This window comes from Fundulus heteroclitus, chromosome 2, assembly GCF_011125445.2.
Source record: "Fundulus heteroclitus isolate FHET01 chromosome 2, MU-UCD_Fhet_4.1, whole genome shotgun sequence".
NCBI classification, from domain to species: Eukaryota; Metazoa; Chordata; class Actinopteri; order Cyprinodontiformes; family Fundulidae; genus Fundulus; species Fundulus heteroclitus.
In genome coordinates, this window is record NC_046362.1 from 22,058,841 (window position 1) to 22,080,390 (window position 21,550).

Genomic DNA, 21,550 nt, shown 5'->3' on the forward strand with positions numbered 1-21,550 from the left:
CCTTTAAGACTGTGACATATTTTTAGCCCGTGTTGTTCCAGATGATTCAGCGCTGAAATGTTGCACACTAAGACACTTTCCCATTGTTCCTATCATATGGATGTGCATGCATTCAATTTACACGCCTTCCTTTTTCTCCTCTTCCAGCCCGAGCCACACAAAGGCGCTCTCAGTCAGCACTCACACATCATGAATAATTAGCTAAATATGGTGTTTATCTCAGTAGGGCCCAAAACGAATCCTGGTTTACAAAATCTTTCCCCTATGCTCTGCCTTATCTGATCACAGCTGTGGTAATCCATCACTAAAGGGTTCGCACTCTAATATTTATGTACTGTTCCTGAAAAATCCTTGGAAAACAAGCTGTTCGAGGGACTAAACACTCTTTTTTTTTTTTTTAAGGTCAAACTTTTCTAGTTGAGTCGCTATCATCTAAAACGGCTAGGCGCTTTTACAAACATAGCGACTAAAACTCTGATCCGGTTACGGCTGGAGGAGAGTTACTTTTCGGAAGAAGATCTGACACGGAAAAAAACCGAATCTTTCTACATTATGCAAACACATGCTGCGGCACAGGCCCAGATTGTCCACACATGCAAGCGCGCCCGTGGTGTGGAGAATTACATTGACCCAATTCACTTTACTGGACTAGTTAGATATTTGGTCATTGGCTGGCTGAGCCCCGAGTTTGATCCTCTGAGCCGAGCTCCAGCAGCTTCTAGCCTCAATAAAAATCCTCCTCCATCTCTGACAGAGCCCATCTCTCGGTGAGTTATTAATACCGACAGAGCAGACAGGATGTTATGCACTGATTCTTCAAGCCTCTCATCAACAAAGCAACAAGAGAGGAGATAGAGGTCGCCTTCTCTCCCTCCGCTCCATCTGTCCCTCAACACCGCCGCCACATTAAGACGACTGGCAGGACTTGGGCGGCAGAGTTAGAAAACTTGTCGTTCAAACACTTCATCCTGAAGGTCTACATTTTACAGACGCGCCGTACATCATCTGTACTGCAGTTTGACGCTGCAACAAGACCAACGCTTGGCCTGATCTTACATGAGCTAATTTAAACTGCCGGTAGCTTTAACTCTGGCACCGGATGACCATTTGCTCAACGACGCCTCCGAACATTGATTATCTAGTCTGAGCTCAGCAGCTATAACTGTGCAAGGAGGACCTGCCAAGCTTTGGACTCCGTTTATTTCTTCAGAGAACATTTAGCACGTCATGTCCCAGGAGATTGATGGACGGTAAATGTTTTCAGTCATTTTATTTATTCATTTATTTTTTAAAACAATGCCAAAATAATTAAGAGAAAGACAAAAAAAACAGAACTAAAATAACCAGAAAGTCTTTATGGAGCATAAGTGTAACTTCATTAGGCTTTAATGTGTGCATTATAGTCTTTGCAGTCTAATTACCTCCAAAGTTAAAATTCGAGTCTGAGAACGACAGCAAAACTCGTCTGTGTTTTTTTATGTGGACAGCATGGGCAACTGCCCAGGGCGGCATTAGAATGGGAGGATGGGTTAATTGTTATGCTCTGTAACCAGGGTAACTACTATGTATTTGTGTATTTATTTGCCTTTTTATGCATTCATTTTCTAGCAACATGTTTGCTACCAAAGGTTGGATGGTATAACGTTGCCAGCCAGATTGATAACGCGTAGCACGCCATGTTTTGCACATCATCAATCTGGGACTGATCCCATCGAATCCGTTTGTGGAAATGAAGGACATCAGCAGGACTCTCCTAGCTGACAGGACGAAGCGACGCCTGGTGCCCGCCTAACTGGTTTTAGCCAATCACAGTTTCAAATGAAAACTAAGCAGCAGGCGTCATAAGAAACCTACAAGAAGGTTGAGCTAGTCAAGGCATTTCTTGCTGTTCTTCTTTCAAAGATGAAATCATGGATTCTGATAAAACAGATGTGACAGCAGCAGCTACGCGTGCGTCCTCCTGCACTGACGTGTTGACGTTGGTGCAGCTGTGGGCTCAGCAGCTCTTGCTTTCATCACATTTTTGTCCCGCCTTAAATCACGATATTGCGACCTGATTGGCCCGACCTGTTTTTGGTTCGGTCACAAACTGTTGATGCCGAAGTGGTAGAAGATGGATTGCCGCGTGTTTGTAAATGAAATGTTGAAACGTAAACAAAGCAAAAGAAGCGCACAAAACATCCGCTGTTTCTGCCCAAATGGCAACATATTTTACTTTCCATCACTCACACACTAAAATTTGTCTTTACAAAACCATCAAACATGAGATTAAACAAAGACTCAGCAAAAGTCTGTTTTGTAGTGCATTTGTTTTATCAGCTAAATTATCCAACACGAAGCACGGAGAAGTGGCTTAATTCAAAATGCATAAACGTCTATGATGATGTGACTGCTGACTTGATTTGACTAAACTTGCAGGACAGTAGCAATGCTGTGCAGCACTATAAAATCCTTGTTATAAAAGGTGTCTATAAATTGTCAATGAGTTTATTATGGAGTTAATAAACTCTAATAAGAAGTGTTTATGATGCTGCCATAAACCTTTATTCTGACAGTTTAGACAGTGTAATGATAATTTTAACAATTAATAGCTGACCTATAGGAGTTAAATTCCTCATTAATTTCTAGTGCAAGGTCTTTAATTTGCAGCATTAAAACAGTTTGGCATAAGCAGTGAAAAGTAAAATGAGGTAATCATTTTTTTAATGTAGACCGTTTTTCAAGACATACTCAAAAGTCTGATGATCCTATGTATCATGCAAACATAAAGTTAATAAATATAAGCGAGATATGTTGAAGGATGAATTCCTCTAATGTGTTTCGCTGGGGAAGAGCGAGCAGCCTGGGCTGCTCTGCAAACGCTGTGGGCGAGAATGGCCGACCAGCGCGCCCAAGGATGACTCCGCTCCACTTAAAATGGTAAAGGGCATGTTAACATTTTAAATTCATGTTGTTTAGCCTGAGAAAACATTACATGTTGTTCCCATTAACCCGGGTGGATGAAGCGTCTACCGCCTCTGCATCCTCTTTCCGAGAGGCAGAGGGAGAAAATCTGGGAAAGCATAAGGAACAAGCAGATGCATGTTAGTGGCTTTAATCCTGCATTTTCACGAGACATTTTCAGCATTTTTACTTAGCGTTGAGCTTAGAATGGTGACTCAAATGTGCTTTACAGTGAAACGAAAGCTCTCAATTACCAACGCTGCATTTAATAATGCCAATTAAATGCAGCTAAAGAGAGATATCATATATCTATATCCATTTATAGTATTTTTGTTAGAGGTGCACCAATTGACCAGGGATCAGAATCAATTATCCTTCGATTGCCTCTGATTGGTGATCATCAGGTCAAATATTCAAAAATCTATTTTCCCCCATTCGTTAAACAAAAACTGAGCTCCTGCCATCTTCGGTGTTTATACACATCAGTCGACAGCGTGCACTATGATACGCTGTTTGGAGTTTAATAAAAATCAGATAAAGGTTCAAGACTTTATGCTTTGATGCATAAATGGAGCTCATTTTGTAATTCCTTCATTTTAGGAATGTGAAATTAATAATTGACAGGTAAGGTAGCAATTAGGTATAGATCAGTGCACTTTAAACTTTTCCTTTATCCCAGCAGATATTGAGCTGTAAGCTAAAATCCTTTTTGTTTCTTGTGTAGTAAGTAAACAATAATGAACATCAGAGTGTGATATTTTATTGCCTTGTGATTTTGCAAAATCAAATTTTGGAAATCTCTTAATTTAGACTCTAAGAAAAAAAATGTTTCCCATTAATTATCTTAGAAAGACAAAAGTAAACACTCAAGGTGTAAATTATCGGTGTCTCTTAAATTTCCAACTCTCTTTCTCATTTTGTAACCCTCACACACACACACACACACACACACACACACACACACACACACACACACACACACACACACACACACACACACACACACACACACACTTATTCACACTTCTCTTTGCTCCATGCAGTTCTTACACCTCTCCACAGTTAAGATTTTCATGGCACTTGAAGAAATCTGCTTCGCTGAACCGAGCAGCCGGTTGCACTGCGCTCACGCCTGCTGCTCACGAAGAGACAAACACTACCGACAGATCTGCTAACAAATAATCAAACCGGGACGGAGGGCGCCTCATTATCAGAACTCATCCGAAAATTTTTTTTAATCATAAGTCTTGTCAGAACAAATTTATCTTGAGTACATTTTTTTTTTTTTTTTTTACAGCCAGCTTGAACAAGTTGAGTGCCTGTGTGTCTCACTCACTTAAGAAATCAAACGCAGTATTTTGAAACATCCTGAGTAACAATGCCTCTATCTTATGTAAGATGACTGTAAAGGTGCCGAGAGCTAATATGAAGACATAGCTTTGTTTTGATTGTCTGGTGACGTTGCCGCTGTTTGGATCTATTTGGAGCCCAAGAGAGAAATCTGAAACCTTTGAAGCAACCAGAAACACACACTAACACACACAGCAGGGGGAGAGATAACAGCCCTCCTAAGATGCTCACTTCAAGTCCTTTCCCTGCAATTTACCGCTAAATAAAAAGGAAAGACAAAACAGAGCAAAAGGCTGAAGGACTTATTTTTATATAGGCGTTATAGCTGCCTTAACGTCTCCTCACAACTGACACCTGCACGCTGTGACGGAGGGAACTCGTCAGCTTGTGAAAACAATACCGTCTGTGTCCGTGGCTCAGGCCAAAAGATGCAGCAGCACCACAGAAAAACAGATCTAGATGCCCAGCTTCCACTAACCGTGCCTTGCCAGAAATACTCGTGAACTTTCCCACATTTGGACACGTTATAAACACAAAACGGTTTGCATTTCACAGAGATGTTATGTGACGGATCGACACAAAGCGGCACGTGATTGTAAAAATGGAAGGGGAATTATAGATGTTCAGCTTCAAAACCACAAAAACATGGCAGCCCTCCTAAACCGACGGGTTCATTAAGTTCAGCCAACGTGTAACTCTGGAGGAGCTGCTGAGATCAACAGCTCAGGTGCTAGCATCTGTAGACAGGACAACTTTTACTTGTGCTCTCAAAAAAAAATCTGTGCCCGTATTCACAAAGAATCCCAAGACTAAACGTCGCTCTCAATGACGTCATTTTAGGAAAAAATCTTAGAATATTTCCTCAGCAGATAAAAGTTATTCACAAAACATCTTAGTCCTTCAGAGAGCTCCTAACGTTGAAAAAAGTTTGGACTTTTAGGGGTCCTAAGAGTGTCTTAAGCAGAGATGATGGTGGAAACAGAGAGAGCTGTCTGGCTGATCCACCACCTAAACAATGGAGGAAATGAGCACATAAACTTCTATCACAATAATACCATTCTTAATATGTAGATGAGATAAACTTTATCTAGGGCTGGGCGATATGGATTAAAAAATAAATCTCCAATTTTATCATACCAAATCCGATTAATCGATTTTTTTCCTCCTTTTTGTTTCATAAAAAGAAATTAAAGAAATTATTTTAAAACCTTGCTTTTTATGCATTTCGTCAGGGAGTTGACCTGAATTCAAAGAGCAACTAAAAGCAATCTGTGAAACATGCTTGTAAAACAAGATGGCAGCCGTGCCATTATAAACAATGAAAATATAACAAAACATTTGCTGCTAGTGTTATTACACATTGAGCTAAGAACAGGCTTCACTGCTCTTGTGAACATCAAACTAAGTTAAAAAAAAAGTAAATAAGTGAATGAAGTACCTCGTATTATGGTAAAAAAAAGTTTCCACTTAACAATATTTTGACAATAATTTTGCCTAAACATATATTCAGCATCACATGCTGTTCTCTTCATGGAAACCCAATGAGTGTATTGGCAAAATAAAATCCAGATTTTCCAAAAATGAAATCTTAAAGAATTGTAAATTCGAATTAATCGATTAAATCGATTTATCGCCCAGCCCTAACTTTATCATACCCAGACTCTTCTAACCTTGCCTCTGATTCAGGATGGGTTTAACATGAGGAATGCAACATTTGTCCACTCCATCTGAAGCTCCCACAAATCCTTGATGAATTTTGGCTGCGGTTATCCCCCGTAACTGGTCAACCTTTTCCAACTGCACTTTTTCTTTCCACTCAGCTTTCTATGAATACACTTGGATACCACACCCTGTGAACCACCAGCTTCTTTTGCAATGACCTCTGGTCCTCTGGACATCCGTCACCTACAGACTCAGACCAAATGATCATAGGGGCTCAGAAAACCTTTGCAAATGTTTTGCTAATTAGTTTTCGCAATATTCTTATTTTGGGAGATACTGAGTTTGGGATTGCCATCCTCATGGATTTTGCCATGGTGGAACAATAAATAATATTTCTATTATATTTCCATCTGTAAATATTTCACTGTGCGCGTCTTCTTTCTAAGTAAAGTGAACGTGTGTCTTTTTGCCAGTTGTGTGGCAGTGTGCAGCACAGGTGGGGGTGGAGGAGTGTTGCTTTACTCTATCCCCATTCAGCCTGAGAACATCCAGGATTTTCCCAGGAACCTAATCGAATGGACTTTAAAGTATAGCAACAGTGAGTTGCTATACTGCAATACGAAACTGTAAATTTATAAAATCTTGGCTTATCTTGATGCTGGAAACTTGTCCATGCCTTGCCTTGCATACCACAAATCTAGACGTGATTGAAGCCACGTGGTAAGACGTCACAAGAAGACCGACTTGCAGGTTCCTCACAGGCCATGTGGGTGAGACAGACCCATAATATACGACCAGAGCTACAATGGCATGGTTTAGATTGAAGCGTGTTAGCGTGGCCTAGTCAAAGGCCCAGACTTAAATCCAATGAAAGCTGTGCCACAAATTAATGCTCACAAATCTTCTCTGTTTAAAATGACTGAAGCTTGTTTGCATAGAAAAATTGGCCAAAAAAATAAATAAATCAGTCTCTAAAGCTAAATAAATAGGTCAAAGGATTATTGCATCAAAAGGTGGTTCTACTAAGTATTGACTATGTGTTTTTTTTTATTGCATTCTAGATGATTTCCTCAGCACACTCTCAAGCTGTGAGTGTGTCAGCAGCTGTCAACCATAAATACACTCTCTGCTCTCCAACGGAAGGTAGTCGGACAGTAATATGACAGTGAGAGGGAGAGAAATAGAAGAGAAAAATACATGAAGGGGGCAGCAAGCTGTGCTCAAACCGCAGAGTACTCACGGACGTTCAGAGAAGTGATGTGGGTGGTTGGAAACTCAGATAGGCTCATGTTTAGATGGATAAGAGAGGAGGATGGAGCGGCGGAATAGACCTGTCCGTCTAACTCCCCACACATCACAGAACCTTTACCGTGTCAGCAGCTCCAGCGCGCTGATCAATCACATTGATACAGCTCATGGAAACACAGATCGAGAGCCAGCAGTCAGGAGAGGATGTGTGAAGCCAAGTCCTCTGTGAGCAAAACGCTGCAGCGTCCAAAAATAAACAAAAACAGTTTGATCTTCTGCTTCTACTTCTGTCCCAGAAACAAGGCGCCGTATGAAAGGCTTATTTTTGAGAACGCAGCCCCTCTTCCTCCCGTCACTTGATCGGTCTTCTGACTGAGCCTCAGAGGGTGCGATGGATGATAAATTTCTTATCTGCTGTTGCTTTTATGTTCTAGTTATGTTTGCTTTTACACCGGCTGACAGAAGCAGGTCAATCACACGGTTTTATTGCCATAAAGCCCCGCTCCCTGCCGTAGAAACATTACAGCAGGCCTTCAGCCTCCGGAGGACATAATGATTACACCAAACAATGGCTGCAGTGATTGAACTCAGGAGAAAGTGTCCCCAGAGCTGATCAATATGAAATAATTTAAATAGGTCATACATGAGGCTTCTTGCTTTGAGAAATAAATCAGTCCCGGTGAGAAAAGAGCAGTTGTCCCAAGAGTATGATCAAAGGCACAATATGAGATAGGGAAAAAATATTTATATTTTAATATAATATTTAAAATGCCTTTATTTAACATGATTATCGGAATAAAATCAGTAGTTTTGCAACAGAGCTTGGTCTTCATCAGGGTCATTGTCTGGCAAACGTTCCTGTTACCGGAACAAACTGAGTCAAACAACCCTCCACCAAACCGCAAACATTATTGCGTTTAGTTGAATACATAATTATAAAAAAAGAAAACATAAAACATTTGTACTTAAAAAAAATCAATGAGTAAAAAGGTAATGATAATGAAAAAGGAAAATTACGTAAAAAATTTGAATTAAAAAAGTTTGTTAGAATTTTAATTAGAAAGCCCTTAAAATAAAAATAAGAAGAATAAATTAAAGAATCAGAAGAACCACAGACCAAAAACAGAACTGCCAAGACAAAATGATAAAGAGTGAAATAAAAAAGTAGGGAAAAAAACAGATTTTAAAAGAGAAAATACCTTTTCCATAAACTAACGTTTTACTTTCTATAAAAATGGAGTGTGTTTGATTATATCTTTAAAAATTCCAGAAACGTTCAGACTCAGGTACTGACACACTATGTCAAACATGACAAAGACATCACAGAGTTGTGTCTCAAAAACCACTTATTTTTACTAATTATTTTACTAAAACTACTTATTTATTTAATTAAATCGGTTCAAAAGGTTCCTTACATACAGACGGATGTATTTTAAGTTTATATTTCAATGAATTTTGGTGATTATAACAGCTTACAGCTGTTATACTATACTTTGAGTTTTTGTTCACTTACAGCCAACAAAAAGTCAAAGTATAGTTTCTTAGAAAATCTGTTAAGACCTATGGAAAATGTATGTAGAAATGCTGATCTACTGAATCCATGTGCAGTAGTATGTGTATTCAAAACTTAGTTGGGGCTCCTTTTGCATGAACCGCTGTATTAGTGCGGCGTGGCATGGAGGTGAGTGGCCTGTGGCTCCACTGGGACAGCGGCCCTCGGCTCGTTTGTTTTGTTAAAATCAGCATCTCCAACAAGCTCGTTAGCAGTCCTCTAAAATGTCCTGGTTGACAGGTGTGCTGACTTTGCACTTCATAAAGCACAGTCGCCCCACATCAGCAGATGACACGAGTCCCCAAATCAACTCTGACTGTGGAAACTTAACACGGGAGGTCAAAGCCGTTCGGATTCTGTTCCTCTCCGCTCTTCCCATCGGAGTCTGGGGCCTTGATTTTCAAATGAAATGCAGGATTTACTTTAGTTTGAAAGAAACATCTTGTATATCTGAGCAACAGTCCAGTCCTTTTTCTCCTCAGCCATAGGAAGACACTTCTGGTTGATGAGCGGCTTAACGCAAGGAAAATTGCCATGTCCTGAATCCATCTGTGTGTGGAGGCTCCTGAAGCACTGACTTCAGCCACGGTCCACACCTTGTGAATCTGCCCTCAAACACTTGAAAGGACTTCGATTCACAATTCGCTCATGACTGTGGGCTATTCCTACTGCCTCAACACCGTTTTTTCCCCCCCTGTACCACACTTTTTCTTTCCACAAAACTTCCCATCAATAATTATATGGCACTTTGTGAACATTCAGCTTCTTTGGCAGTGATCTTTTTTGGACTATCCTTATCCTACTTGGTGCCAAAGACAGTACTTTCCGTCTGCATACCATTTCTGTATCAAAAAATCCCTTTTTTTATTATTGGTCTTATGTAACATTGCAATAATGAATCAGCAGCGCTTTTAAATTCCCTGTCTTAATAATAATAAAAAAAGTGTTAGTCGTGATGCATGCAAGAGAATAAACGTCCGATGGGCAGCAAAGGCCCGGCATAAGGAGAAAACATGACATCTATGCGGACACACCCCCTCCAGGCTGTGGCATTGAACCAGAGACTCTGGTAAACAAATCACTACAGCTGCTGATTCTGCTGGACTCAGCCAATCGTTGCACAAACAGGCCCGAAAAGGTCCGTATTTGTCCGCGTTTCTCCGCTCGGCACAGCCTGGCCGATCAGTGCTCATATTCGCCAACATCTTAATCAAAGCAGAGCATGAAAGAAAAGAAGGAGAGAGAGAAGAAGAAGAAGAAAAAAACGCAGCACTCTCTCTCACTCACTCACTCGCCAACACTCTGAAGCCCCCACCCCTGTGAAATGTGTGCGCCGCGCTGCGCTCCTGCTGGCCCCTCTCTCCCAAACATCTCACCTTGCTTGACACATTTGAAGCGGACCGGGTCCTTGCAGTGCTTGATCACGGCCAGCACGTCCCGGGTGGTGAGCCCGGCCACTGGCATGTCGTTGACCTCAAGCAGCAGCTCATCCTGGGCCAGCTTTCCGCTCTGGATCAGTCCCTTCCCCTGCTTCACCTCGCCGAAGTAGGGGAACTGGCCGTTTTCCGCGCCCCCCTTCAGCTCGAAGCCCAGCTCTCCCTCCTTCCCACGGGTGATCACCGCTTCGTGGACTTTGTTGGTCCAGTGGTTTTTCTTCTTGAGGCTCTTCGACATGGTTCGGGCGAGTTAATCACCGCGGGCTAGCCCATACACGAAGCCTCTCCTCACCGTCTCATCCCCCGGCTTTGTGCGCGCGACCCGGCTGCGGTTTTCACGGCGCTCGGGGCTCCATCGTCGCCGGCGAAGGCTAAGCGCAGTGTCCGCTCGGCGAGGCGCGCGGTCGGGGGAGGAGAGCTGCGGCGCGGCGCGGCGGCGGACGGAACAATTCTCACTCTGTCAGACACAGACGCAGGAGACAGATCCTGGCGGATGACCCGGATGTTGAAGCCTGAAGGAGGGGAGAGATGAATGGTTCTGGTTCGGCGTGAAGCGATGGGGAGAGGAGGCGCTTCTCGTTTACTACGCTGCCAGGGGCGCTTCCTCCGGCTGCCTGATCACACGCTGGAGATGACATGCGGGAAGAGCAACAGTTTACCCCGCAGGAGAGGAAAACCTCTTGTCTCCGTCATGTCTGGTTTTACGTGTTTACTCTGTTTTTTTTTTTTTTTTACACGTGTCAAACATATCTCTGGTCAATTTCCCAATAATGAGACTAATTTCAACAGCTTGAGAGAAACGATTAACCCTTACGACATTATTTCCCATTAGAAGAATATTCCCTGGGTTTTCTGCAGGGGAAACTGCACATGGGGGGACGCACGGCGCACTTCGCCAGGTTTTAATCATTCGACCATGATGCAGTGTGGTAGCTGCATTGATCCCAGGCTTGTTCTGTTTAAAAAAAAAGACCACTATTATTTCTTCATTTTCTATTTATATTGCATTTTCCACAGCCGGCGCTAACTTCTATGGGGTCCAAAGCGTAATTTGATTTGGGGGCCATTTACCAGACATCTAAAAACTTGAGTCACATTAAACCTGTAATGTGCGCTGCAACAGTTGAGAAATTTGTTCTTGTTTTTTTTTTTTTTTTTAGGTAAATAAATTAGTTTTGGCTCTGACTATTCATACTTCACAAGAAACTCAGCTGCCAAATTCCTAGAAAGTCCCACTGTAACTAAGTGATCAGATATAGTTATTTTGAGATTGTGTGTTTAAGTTCATTGAACCATTCCAAATGTAATAAATATTCAATTCAATTCTATTTTATTTATATAGCGCCAATTCGTGAAACATTTCATTTTAAGGCACTTTCCAAAGTCAAATTCAATCAGATTATACAGATTGGTCAAAAAATGTCCTATATAAGGGAACCCAGTTGATTGCATTAAAGTCCCAACAAGCAACATTCACTCCTGGAGAAGCGTAGAGCCACAGGAAGAGTCGTCTGCATGAAGCGACAGTGGAAAGTAAAACTCCCCTTTAACGGGGAGGAAAACCTCCGTCATAACCAGGATCAGTATGAACGGTCATCTGCCTCGACCGACTGGGGGTTACAGAAGACAGAGCAGAGACACAACAAGAGAAACAAACAAGCACAGAAGCAGACATTGATCCAGTAATCTGTTCTACATTAGATGGTAATAGCGGGTGATCTGTCTTCCCTGGATGATCAGAATCACAATGAAGTTTAATCGCCAAGTAGGTTTGCACTTACAAGGAATTTGACTTGGTATTGATGGTGCAGACAAAAAATAAGAATACAGTAAAATAAGTAAAAAGGATATATACACGGAAGCTGTATACACTCAGCAGACTGTGCGTTAATGTAATGCAGAAGCTTGTAAGTCCTGAACAGGGGAGAGAGACAGTGTCCTCTAAAAGAATGTTCTGTCACAGAAGCATAACTATAGAGGTAGCTCAGGGGAACATGAGCCACTCTAACTATAAGCTTTGTCAAAAAGGAAAGTTTTAAGATTAGTCTTAAAAGTAGACAGGGTGTCTGCCTCACGGCCCAAACTGGGAGTTGGTTCCACTGGAGAGGAGCCTGATAGCTAAAGGATCTGCCTCCCATTCTACTTTTAGAGACTCTAGGAACCACCAGCAGACCTGCAGTCTGAGAGCGAAGTGCTCTGTTAGGAACATACGGGGTAATCAGAGCTCTGATATATGATGGATATGATTATTAAGGGCTTTATACCTGAGAGGAAGAATTTTAAATTCTATTCTTGAATTAGTTAAAATGGTAAAAAGCATTAAAGTTAAAAGTACAGAAGATCAACCATTGTAATAATGTTAGATGCACATGTACAGCCTTGTTTATGTAGGTTGTAATGAGTCACACGATGAGTTTAGAATGATCTGTTGTATTATAGGTTGTTTCAAACATGGAGTCAGAGAAGGTAAACATGGCTGCATCCAAAAGTGTCTTTTGGGTAAGGAATCTTCAGCCAAAGCGGAAGGGGGTCAGCGCTTCAAGGCTGTCTGAAATCAGCTCATCAGTCTGAAGCTTCTTTCACCCCCACGATATTCTTCTTACTGTTTACCCGATGAAAGGTTACAGAACAGGAGACAGGAAGAGGAGCTAAGAGCTGTAATTAGAACATTTCGGTTGCAGCCAGTGTCTAATTAAACTTTAATCTGCATATGGTCCAAAAGGCACACACGGTAATTATCTATTAATTTCTTAAGTTCAATATTGATAACATGTATGCCTTGGCAGATTTTGTGATTACTGTGCGCACCATTTTATTTCCATAATGCCATACTGTGTTTTGCACAGCTTCTGTGAGAAAACTAGCATGAGGCTAAGAAAGAATGGAAAGTTTCATTATTTGAGCAACATGTCCTTTTATTTTGTAGTTTCAACGATGTCTTCTGAGGCACAGCATGAAAGACCAATAAATCTTTAAAAGATAATAGTATGAAGTGTGCCCATTATTTCATTGGATCTGTGCAGCTGCATTCGCCCACTGTAGCATACGTCACACCCACACTAAGATTGTGGAAATTTAACAACGCAACACAACAACATCCCATTGGCAGAGAGGGCTTTTTTTTAATTGATGGAGGAGGAGGAGAACAAAATGTAATTGAACTGGAAGAGGACGAAGATTCCTTGTTTTTTGTGATTGCTAAAGAAATGGGTAAAGTAAGTGAATGCAGGTGGCAGGTTCAACCACCGCTCGACTTTAGGGACCGTTTCAGCTGAAACGGTCCCTAAAGTCGGAATAACAAGTCGGAAAGTCGGTGCAACAGGATCATACCTGACTTCCGCATTCATGATGGCTGCTACAAATATCACATGAGTAAAACTTCATATTTTGACTGTTTTTAGCAGCTCTCTAATTATTTATTTAAAATGTAGTCAGTCATACATGAGCTTGATCATTAGGGGCTTTATGCGTGAGAAGGAGAATTTTAAAATCTATCCTGGATTTAAAAAAGAGCCAATGAAAACAACCAATAAATGAGAGAAATGATCTCTGTCCTTTTAATTTTCTTCAGCTTAACTGCAGCATTTTGGATAAGCTCAAGGCAACACTTAACTTTCCATACTTTGAACTGATAGCGCTCTTGTCAGTCAGCCAATTGCAATAGATCTACTTAAGCTCTATAAGCACCCTTTTTTTATAAGTAGACTCATTATTATTGAAAAGTTAATTTATGTCTGTAACTCAATTAACTAAATGAAACACATTATATAAATTAATTACACACAGACTGTTGTTTTCAAGCCTTTAGTTCTGTGAATTAGGATGATTTTCTGCTTACAGCTAAAAAAAAACACACACACAAACTTTAGGATATTACATCAGAACAACAAAAATAGTTTGATACAGAAACAAGTGGTTAATGTAAAGTATGTCTAATACCAGAGTAAATGTTGTTATTTTCAAAAGGTACTTTTAATCTAACAAACAAGCCTCATCAGGACACATATTCCAGTTTATTGAATATGACTGTATGTTGGTCTGTCTTGTGAATGCTAGCTCTATAATAATTCACCATCCCATTGTGACCAGAACCATAATCTTTGGTGTTTTAAAGTCCTCCTCGTTCAGTTCCTCAGTTACATAACAGTTACATGATGGCAAACGTCCAAGACCCACTGGGAATGACAAATCCTTTTGTCGCCATTACTTTTTCATGTCCATGTGGCTTTCTTAAGTGGTTGAAGTAACGCTTCATTCAATATTAATTTGCCAAAGTCCAGAGCGGGCTCATCCAACTACACAGAGGATGAGGGCCCCTCTTGCTGCCGTTCTCCACTTTGTTTGCGTGTGGATGTTTTAGGAACATGGGTCTGTTTTCGTAATGCTGCTGTCCTCCCCGTAAAATAACATGGCCGTACAGTACAGAGGCCCACTGGGTGTGTGAATTATCCATGAAGAGCAGAGCATCCACTTGGACTGTCACTTTACTTCCTTAAAGTCTGTTGGCATGTAGGTCACACTGTGTGTTTGGGCCAACAGCGAAAGCTTTTGACACTAATTCTAAGCAGATGACGATGTTGCGCTGATTCATCTTAAAACGCTGACCGCTGGTGTGGAGAAAGAGAACGGCATAATCCAGAAAACTTGCTGGATTAGGAGATTGCACACCACGAGGGGAAATGAATCCCTGCTGTATTTACTAGTCTGCCAGAGCTGCAGCATTCCAAGGCATCACAGCATCTGAGCCTGCAGGTTTTACTCCTTGAAACCAGAAAAGCCAAATTTGCAGTTACGTAAAACAAATCTAGCCTCATTCATTCATTTATTTTGAATGAATCACTTTTTCTGGTACAGTGTCGGTGTATCAGTCACAAGTTAACATTTACTCATCACTGCATGTCATTTTAATTTTGGGCTTCTATTGATTAATTTGTACAATTATGATTATGTAAATTTTTACGGAACAATAAGACTTTTAAAAAAGAGAACTGAGTGGACAATTTTGGATTCATTGCGGATTTCCTCTAATCGACGCAGTGGCAAATATATACTTGCAACCCAAATACCATCTGGCGCTACTGGGTGCTGAAAAGCAAACCCATTTTCTTGTATTTATCACAAACTTTGAGCACTCTTCGCATTAGAAATGGAGTTTGTTATTCATTTTCAAAGCAATTTGAATGTTTTTGTTTGGGATAATTATTCTGTTTGAACATCCCATGGTGTCCAAGTTTCAACCACCCAGACGTTGATTTCGAGTCAAGTGGAAGAAATTAGAAGCAGTCGTCCTTCATTATTTCACCTACTTTGTGTAATGAATCAATGCCGCCGACAGCGAAACAGCCTCATCCTCTAAGTCTGCAGCCACCACACTTGCACGTGTGTTGGTGTTTTCAAGTTTGAGAACTTCATCTCGACTCTTCCAAACATTTGCCTTGTCACTGTCTCCAAACAGAGAACTTCTCTCCTGAAGGTATTTGGCTTCCACGTGGATAGTTTAATGTCATTAAAACTTAAAGATGCTGGTTTTGTAAATATAATTTCTTTCTTAGCTAGCATCCTCTTAATCCATGCTCGGTCCATGCAACTTGATTCCCTGTGCACACTTGTCTACATCTTCCGGTTTATTATGGGCTTTCAGCCAAAGCGGTTCTTATGCTGTTCCTAAAATCTTGACCCGTTCCTTTCATCTGAGGTTGACAGTTCAGGTCAGATGGCTGAAACTCAGGCACAGCTGGTTATTCCAACCGGAACATGATCCCAAACACACATCAAAACTGTTTTTGGGTGGGATTAAGCGTGAGGAACAACCCTGGCCTCAGCCATACTTAAAAATTAACTCAACCCTTTCTAATAAAAACATTCGTTGCTAGAAAGAAAACTGTGGTTTCTCTACAACTAGGTGAGAAATATTAGTGTATCTATTTTGAAGCCTGCGTGTGTAAATATTCACCTTGTTTGGATAGGAGAAAACCTCAAATGAATTGAAACCTTTGCACCAAATTCTTATTTTTAAATATCCATCAAAACGTATTTATTGTATCATCAATCCCCCTCGGAAAAAAAGAACGGTTTAAACACATCATTAAAAGCCCCAAATTATTGATTTTGATTTCAAAGAGTGTATGCAAACTTCTGACTGGAGCTGAATCTATATCTGGATCAGAGTGTTTCACTATTTTGGACCCTCAGAAGTGAAGCAGAGGAACAAAGAGAGGAGTATTGAGCTTAAATTTCTATATTTAGAGCTACTTTAAGATTTTCTCCTGAAGGCATACAAAAGACGGGCTGCTATGTCACAATTTCAGTGTGACGGTTCAACAATTATTATTTTATTTTTTTTGGTCAGAGCCATTTTTACAGTCCAACAGATCTCTGAACCAACGTAAAATATCACATTTTTCAACATCTGGTAAAAAACAAAAGCTAATAACCAAGAATAGACATTGCAAGACTAAAAAAAAAAACAATCTGGGCTTCCTCACAATATTTGGTTGATACATTTTGTGGCTGTGTTTGTTTGTGTACAGCGGCTGGGACAGGAAGAAGAAAGATGAGGAGATTATTTCATGTCGTTATTATCGGCGGAAAGTAATGAACATCTAAAACATGCTTCCAAACAACAGAAGGGGAAAACACAATAACACGAGGCAGCCTGTGCACTCCGAGGAGGAATTTCAATAGAGCTTATATGGATTTACTTCACAGCCTCCCTCATCGACTCCCTGCTTCTAGGGGTTTGTTTTTTAGGGAAGAAATGCACACTAAGTCGATTGTATTTCCTAACAAAGAGACGAGGAGAGCTGGGGGTCACCTTCACTCCGACTCTCCCAGTGTTTGGAAGATTTTAAGCCTCAAAATTAAAAAGGAAACAGACTGGCATCTGTGAGGAACCGCAGGAAAGAGGCAGCAGTTAAAAATCAGCTCGACTCACACAGAGAATAAGTTAATTAGACTCAAACGCTTCAGGGAATTTGGCGTGCATATCACAATGGCTTTTTTTTTTTTTACCTCCTTCCCTTCCCCTCAAAGCTCAGAACGAGTTTTTAATCATAAAAATGGAGCTGGTGACGGCTGTGCACCTGTACAGAATCCAGCCCGGCTGGAAACCGAGGCAGACAGACCCCCCCCCCCCCCCCCACCCTGCTGGAGGAGGCTGCTGAAACCAAACACGTATCAGCTGATTTTAGCCTTCACAGATCTGCTCTGGTATCAGTGTCAGCTGCTGTGAAATAATTCATCACAGCACATCACGGCTACAGACGGAAATCTTAATATAAAGCTGCACCAAACTACTGCTTTCACACTGATACAGTTCTGCTTAGAAGTTTCCCTTCATAGGCATGAATGCCATATTAACCTTTTTTGTCTCTATTTCAACCTTTTTGTAAAGGACCAAGCCTCAAAACACCTTCAAAACAAGTACTTTAAACTCAAGCTATAATTGTTTTTCATATTGTGTTGGCTAAAAAAAACTCTACACCTGCTCAAATATATACATACACCTCAACTTATAAGCCATCATCTATTTATGAAGCTGGAAAAAGTCGCCACCTCCCTGCTTGACTGTTTTGTTGTGGCATTGTGAAAGTCACGCCTTGCCTCTTGGAAAGATTCATCTTTTCCATCCATCCGTCCATTTTCCAACATGCTTCATCCCTATTGGGGTCACGAGGGGTGCTGGTGCCTTTCTCCAGCTGTCAGTGGGCGAGAGGCGGAGTACACCCTGGACAGGTCGCTGGTCCATCGCAGATTCGTCTTTTCATTTAGGCTAAATGGTACGATTTTCGTTTTGTTTGACCATAAAACAAGGTGCACATTGTGCTGGGAATTCACAGAACCAGGAACCTTGGTTGTACACCAGAGGAATTCAGGAATAAACATTGTGGACTTCCTACAGGGGAAGAGTGATCACTAAAATGCTAAAAAAAAAAAAAAAAAAAAAAAAAAAAAGCTAATTTATCAGACCCTCAGGTCTTCTGTTGGGACTGTTGTGGAAATTTTTATTGATGTATGTAACTCTGATCAAATCTTGTCTGGATGCACCTGCATAACTTTCCCGTGTGAAAGAAGCTCTCATGCTTACAGATTTACTATTTGTGTTTCCACATCCAAGGACACAGAGAGGAGTTGAGTTAGACAGGAACTGGATCGTACCAGTGGCTGCACTCCTCTGAAGATTACTCCCACTTTCTTTGTTAACCCAGAATGTATAAAAGTTTAGTCTGTTATTTTTTTCATTGCTCTGTTTTCCTGACTGCGTTGGGGGACAGAGACATTCAAACGCTCATGCCTTTGAATTAAATAACTTAAAGACAAACGATGCATCGTTTGTTTTCATGAGTGGTGTGCTCACTTAATTGATAATTATTAATATCCATCTCAATTTGGCGTTGTCGGCAGGATCCGACGTGCTAGGAGGACTGCTTGGTGAGGGATAAGGATGCTTGCACAGGGTGGAACTTTAAGTACAAATCAGTTAAATAAGGTGAAAGAATTGATGGATAGAGACTTGGAGAAAAATAATATATATATATATATATATATATATATATATATATATATAATATATAACAGCATTGTAAAGTTAAGGGATTTAGATCTGAGGGAAAGATGAATAACGTGCTGCAATGAATGCTAAAACTAAATTCTGAACTCAAACAGAGGGCAGGGGAAAATATTGTTCTACAAAACCACCCACTAACTGTGGACAGTCCCATTGAGAAGACCCGAATTGGCCTTTCCAGTGTTAAGCATAAGGTTTAGAAACATTTCAGATCTGCATTACTTTCTATTGTTTCTATAATTGTTTTTTATTCCATTCTTAATGCATTCCTAGTTATTTCTTACAACTTTTTTGAGTATTTGATATATTATGCATCCTAAAAGTAAGCAAAAGACAGACAAGGACATCTTCAGAGAATCCTCAGAATAACCGACACTTAAAGCACATTTATCTGTCGAGGCCAAAAAGTTTCTTCAAAGATTTGGTTCAACTTTCTTCTGTTTTGAATCCTACCCGTAGTCTGCAGAGACACCTTTTGGATCACACTCACTAATTTTGTCATTATCCTCTCTTTATCGCTCTGCTCTCAAACTCACACCTTCATTTTAAAGAGGCTTCAGATTCACACCATTTGATCTTACTGGAAGGGCTTTTGGGATTAACTGTAATTAGCTTTAAAAATCACACAATACCTCCCTAGAAATAGCCTCCTCTCGGCCTGATCATTGTGCTTGAGCAGTGTCTGAAAGATGAAATTAGTTACAATCATCTCTGTGCCTTTAAAGTATATAAAAAATATCAAAGGCTGTTTTGAGACGGCTGTTCTCTAACCTGATCCGTGTCTTCTAACTCACTCTTGTTGATCAGTTCATGAATGCAGGAACTGGCTCTTAAGGAGAGATTAAATTTCTCATTATTAGAACAAATAAATCTTAAAGCTTTTCGATATATTTCACATGAAAGGACTTTAAATATTTCTTAGAAACAATGTGTGTGATTCATAATCAAACTGGTGACTCATGTATCTTTATGACACGTCTTGATCCTTACATGCACTTCCTCCCTTTGTCCAGTAGAGGTCGACATTTACCGTTTTCCTACATGAATACATGAGAAAAATGTCAGTCTGACAAATAATATGAAAGTAATGGACAACACCTCAACACAAGGTTGAGCAAAACTGTAAAATGGAACTAAAACAACTATTTTCCATTGACAAACATGGATCTAAAAAGTGTGGCATATATTTGTATTCATTTCCCTTCACTCTGATTGGCTGAAATCAAGCCAAGTCGAACCCTTTATCTGCAGAAGTCACCTAATCAGAAAATAGAGGCCACCTGTGTGTGAGCACATACAGATGTTCTGAGAAGGCCTCAGAGGCTTGGTGGAGAACATTGATGAACAGCATCACTAAGACCAAAGAGCACATATTAGGCAGGTAATAAGTATGTTTTAGAAGGTTGGAGAAGGGTTAAGCCTTTAAAAAATATCCAAAGCTTCGAACGTTTCACAGTTCAATCTATCCTGGCCAGCCAGACTAACTTTTGCCTTTCTTCGAAACAGCTGAAGTCAGTTTGCTGTATAGCAAAGCAAAAGCAAAACTGAGTCTGGCTGAACACACCATTCCTATGGTGAAGCATGGTGATGGCAGCATCATACTATGGGAATATTTTTTTACTTAGCGGGGACAAAGTTGATGTGGAAATGCTCACATGACAACCTTGGAAGAAAGCTGGTCAGAAGTTGCAAGCTACTGGGGAATAAAGCAGAAGTCTTTGTCCTACTCTCTGTAGGACGAAGACCATAAACTCTGGAGCTACAAGGAAGTGGTTCAGATTCATATGATAAAAAACGGCCTAGTCAAATCCCAGATCTGATCAAACTGAGATTTGTTGGCAACTAAAGTGGGGAAAAAGTTAATGGATTGTGAACAATCTTATATATATATATATATATATATATATATATATATAAACCCAAGTTCACAGACCTTGACTCAGATTCTAATTTAATCCAGTCAGACATTTCATGTCAAAAACTGATGTTTAATCCCAGTGTTTGGTGAAGCATGTTGGGGATTTTTCTACATCAGCTGTCAGTCAAGTTAAACGTCGACAGATGTCATCCACTGGCTCTCCCCAAGGCCGTGTTCTGTCGTCACCTCTGTTGACGGCTGGGAGGGCGGTTACACTGACAGGCATTTCCTGAAATGTGTTGACGACACACTTAAAGGTAGTCTGGTGCATGATGGAGAAGTAAGTCATGGGACTGTTGTGACAGACCTCGTCAGATGGTGCAACAGCCACTTCCTCCAGTTAAATGTCAGAAAACCAAGGACAGGGTCACTTATTGTGGGGAAAAAAACACATCAACCCTCTCAAACTTCATTGATTAAAGGCTCTGGAGGTGGTTAAATTTAACATCCTAAAACTGTGACTCACAAAAACAGAACCCATGACAGAGACGTCACTGTAATCTCCGAGCTCTTGAAGTTTTCTTCTACTGGGTTTTAACAGTTTGTACAGATTCCCGTAACATAAATCTTTTTACATGAAACAGGAGTCTGACATTGTTATTGCTGTGAAATTGGCAGCATTCTCTGACACATATCTGTAAAAGAGGTGTTTTAGAAAAAGCGCCGTCAGTTCAATCCGGTCCAGGTCATTTATTCATGCTGACTTCATGAAGGAGATACATGCCCCCCAAAGCCAGAGCTCAGTTGTTCCCTTATTTCATGTGAAGTAAGTCAAATCACTTTGCATAAATCATCACTTGTCATTTCAATTATTCACTTTTTGAACTTTTTTTTATAGCTTTGGTTGTGTTTTTAAATTACCATCTTTTTGTTGT

At 40.6% G+C, this 21,550-nt stretch overlaps 1 protein-coding gene across 13 annotated transcripts in view; it reads right to left on the reverse strand.

Annotated features, from left to right (window-relative positions):
- Nucleotides 1-10,757, reverse strand: part of LOC105935574 (membrane-associated guanylate kinase, WW and PDZ domain-containing protein 2) — a 156,255-nt gene extending 145,498 nt beyond the window's left edge. For 10 of the 13 annotated variants that reach the window (XM_012876059.3, XM_012876057.3, XM_012876056.3 and 7 more), the window contains exon 1: nucleotides 10,132-10,755. In XM_012876059.3, coding sequence (XP_012731513.2) covers nucleotides 10,132-10,429 — 298 coding nt within the window. In that variant the 5' untranslated portion in view covers nucleotides 10,430-10,755. Of the gene's footprint in view, nucleotides 1-10,131 lie in introns of all 13 variants that reach the window. The other 3 variants (XM_012876054.3, XM_012876063.3, XR_002428972.2) reach the window with 2 other exon arrangements.
- Nucleotides 10,758-21,550: the final 10,793 nt, after the last annotated feature.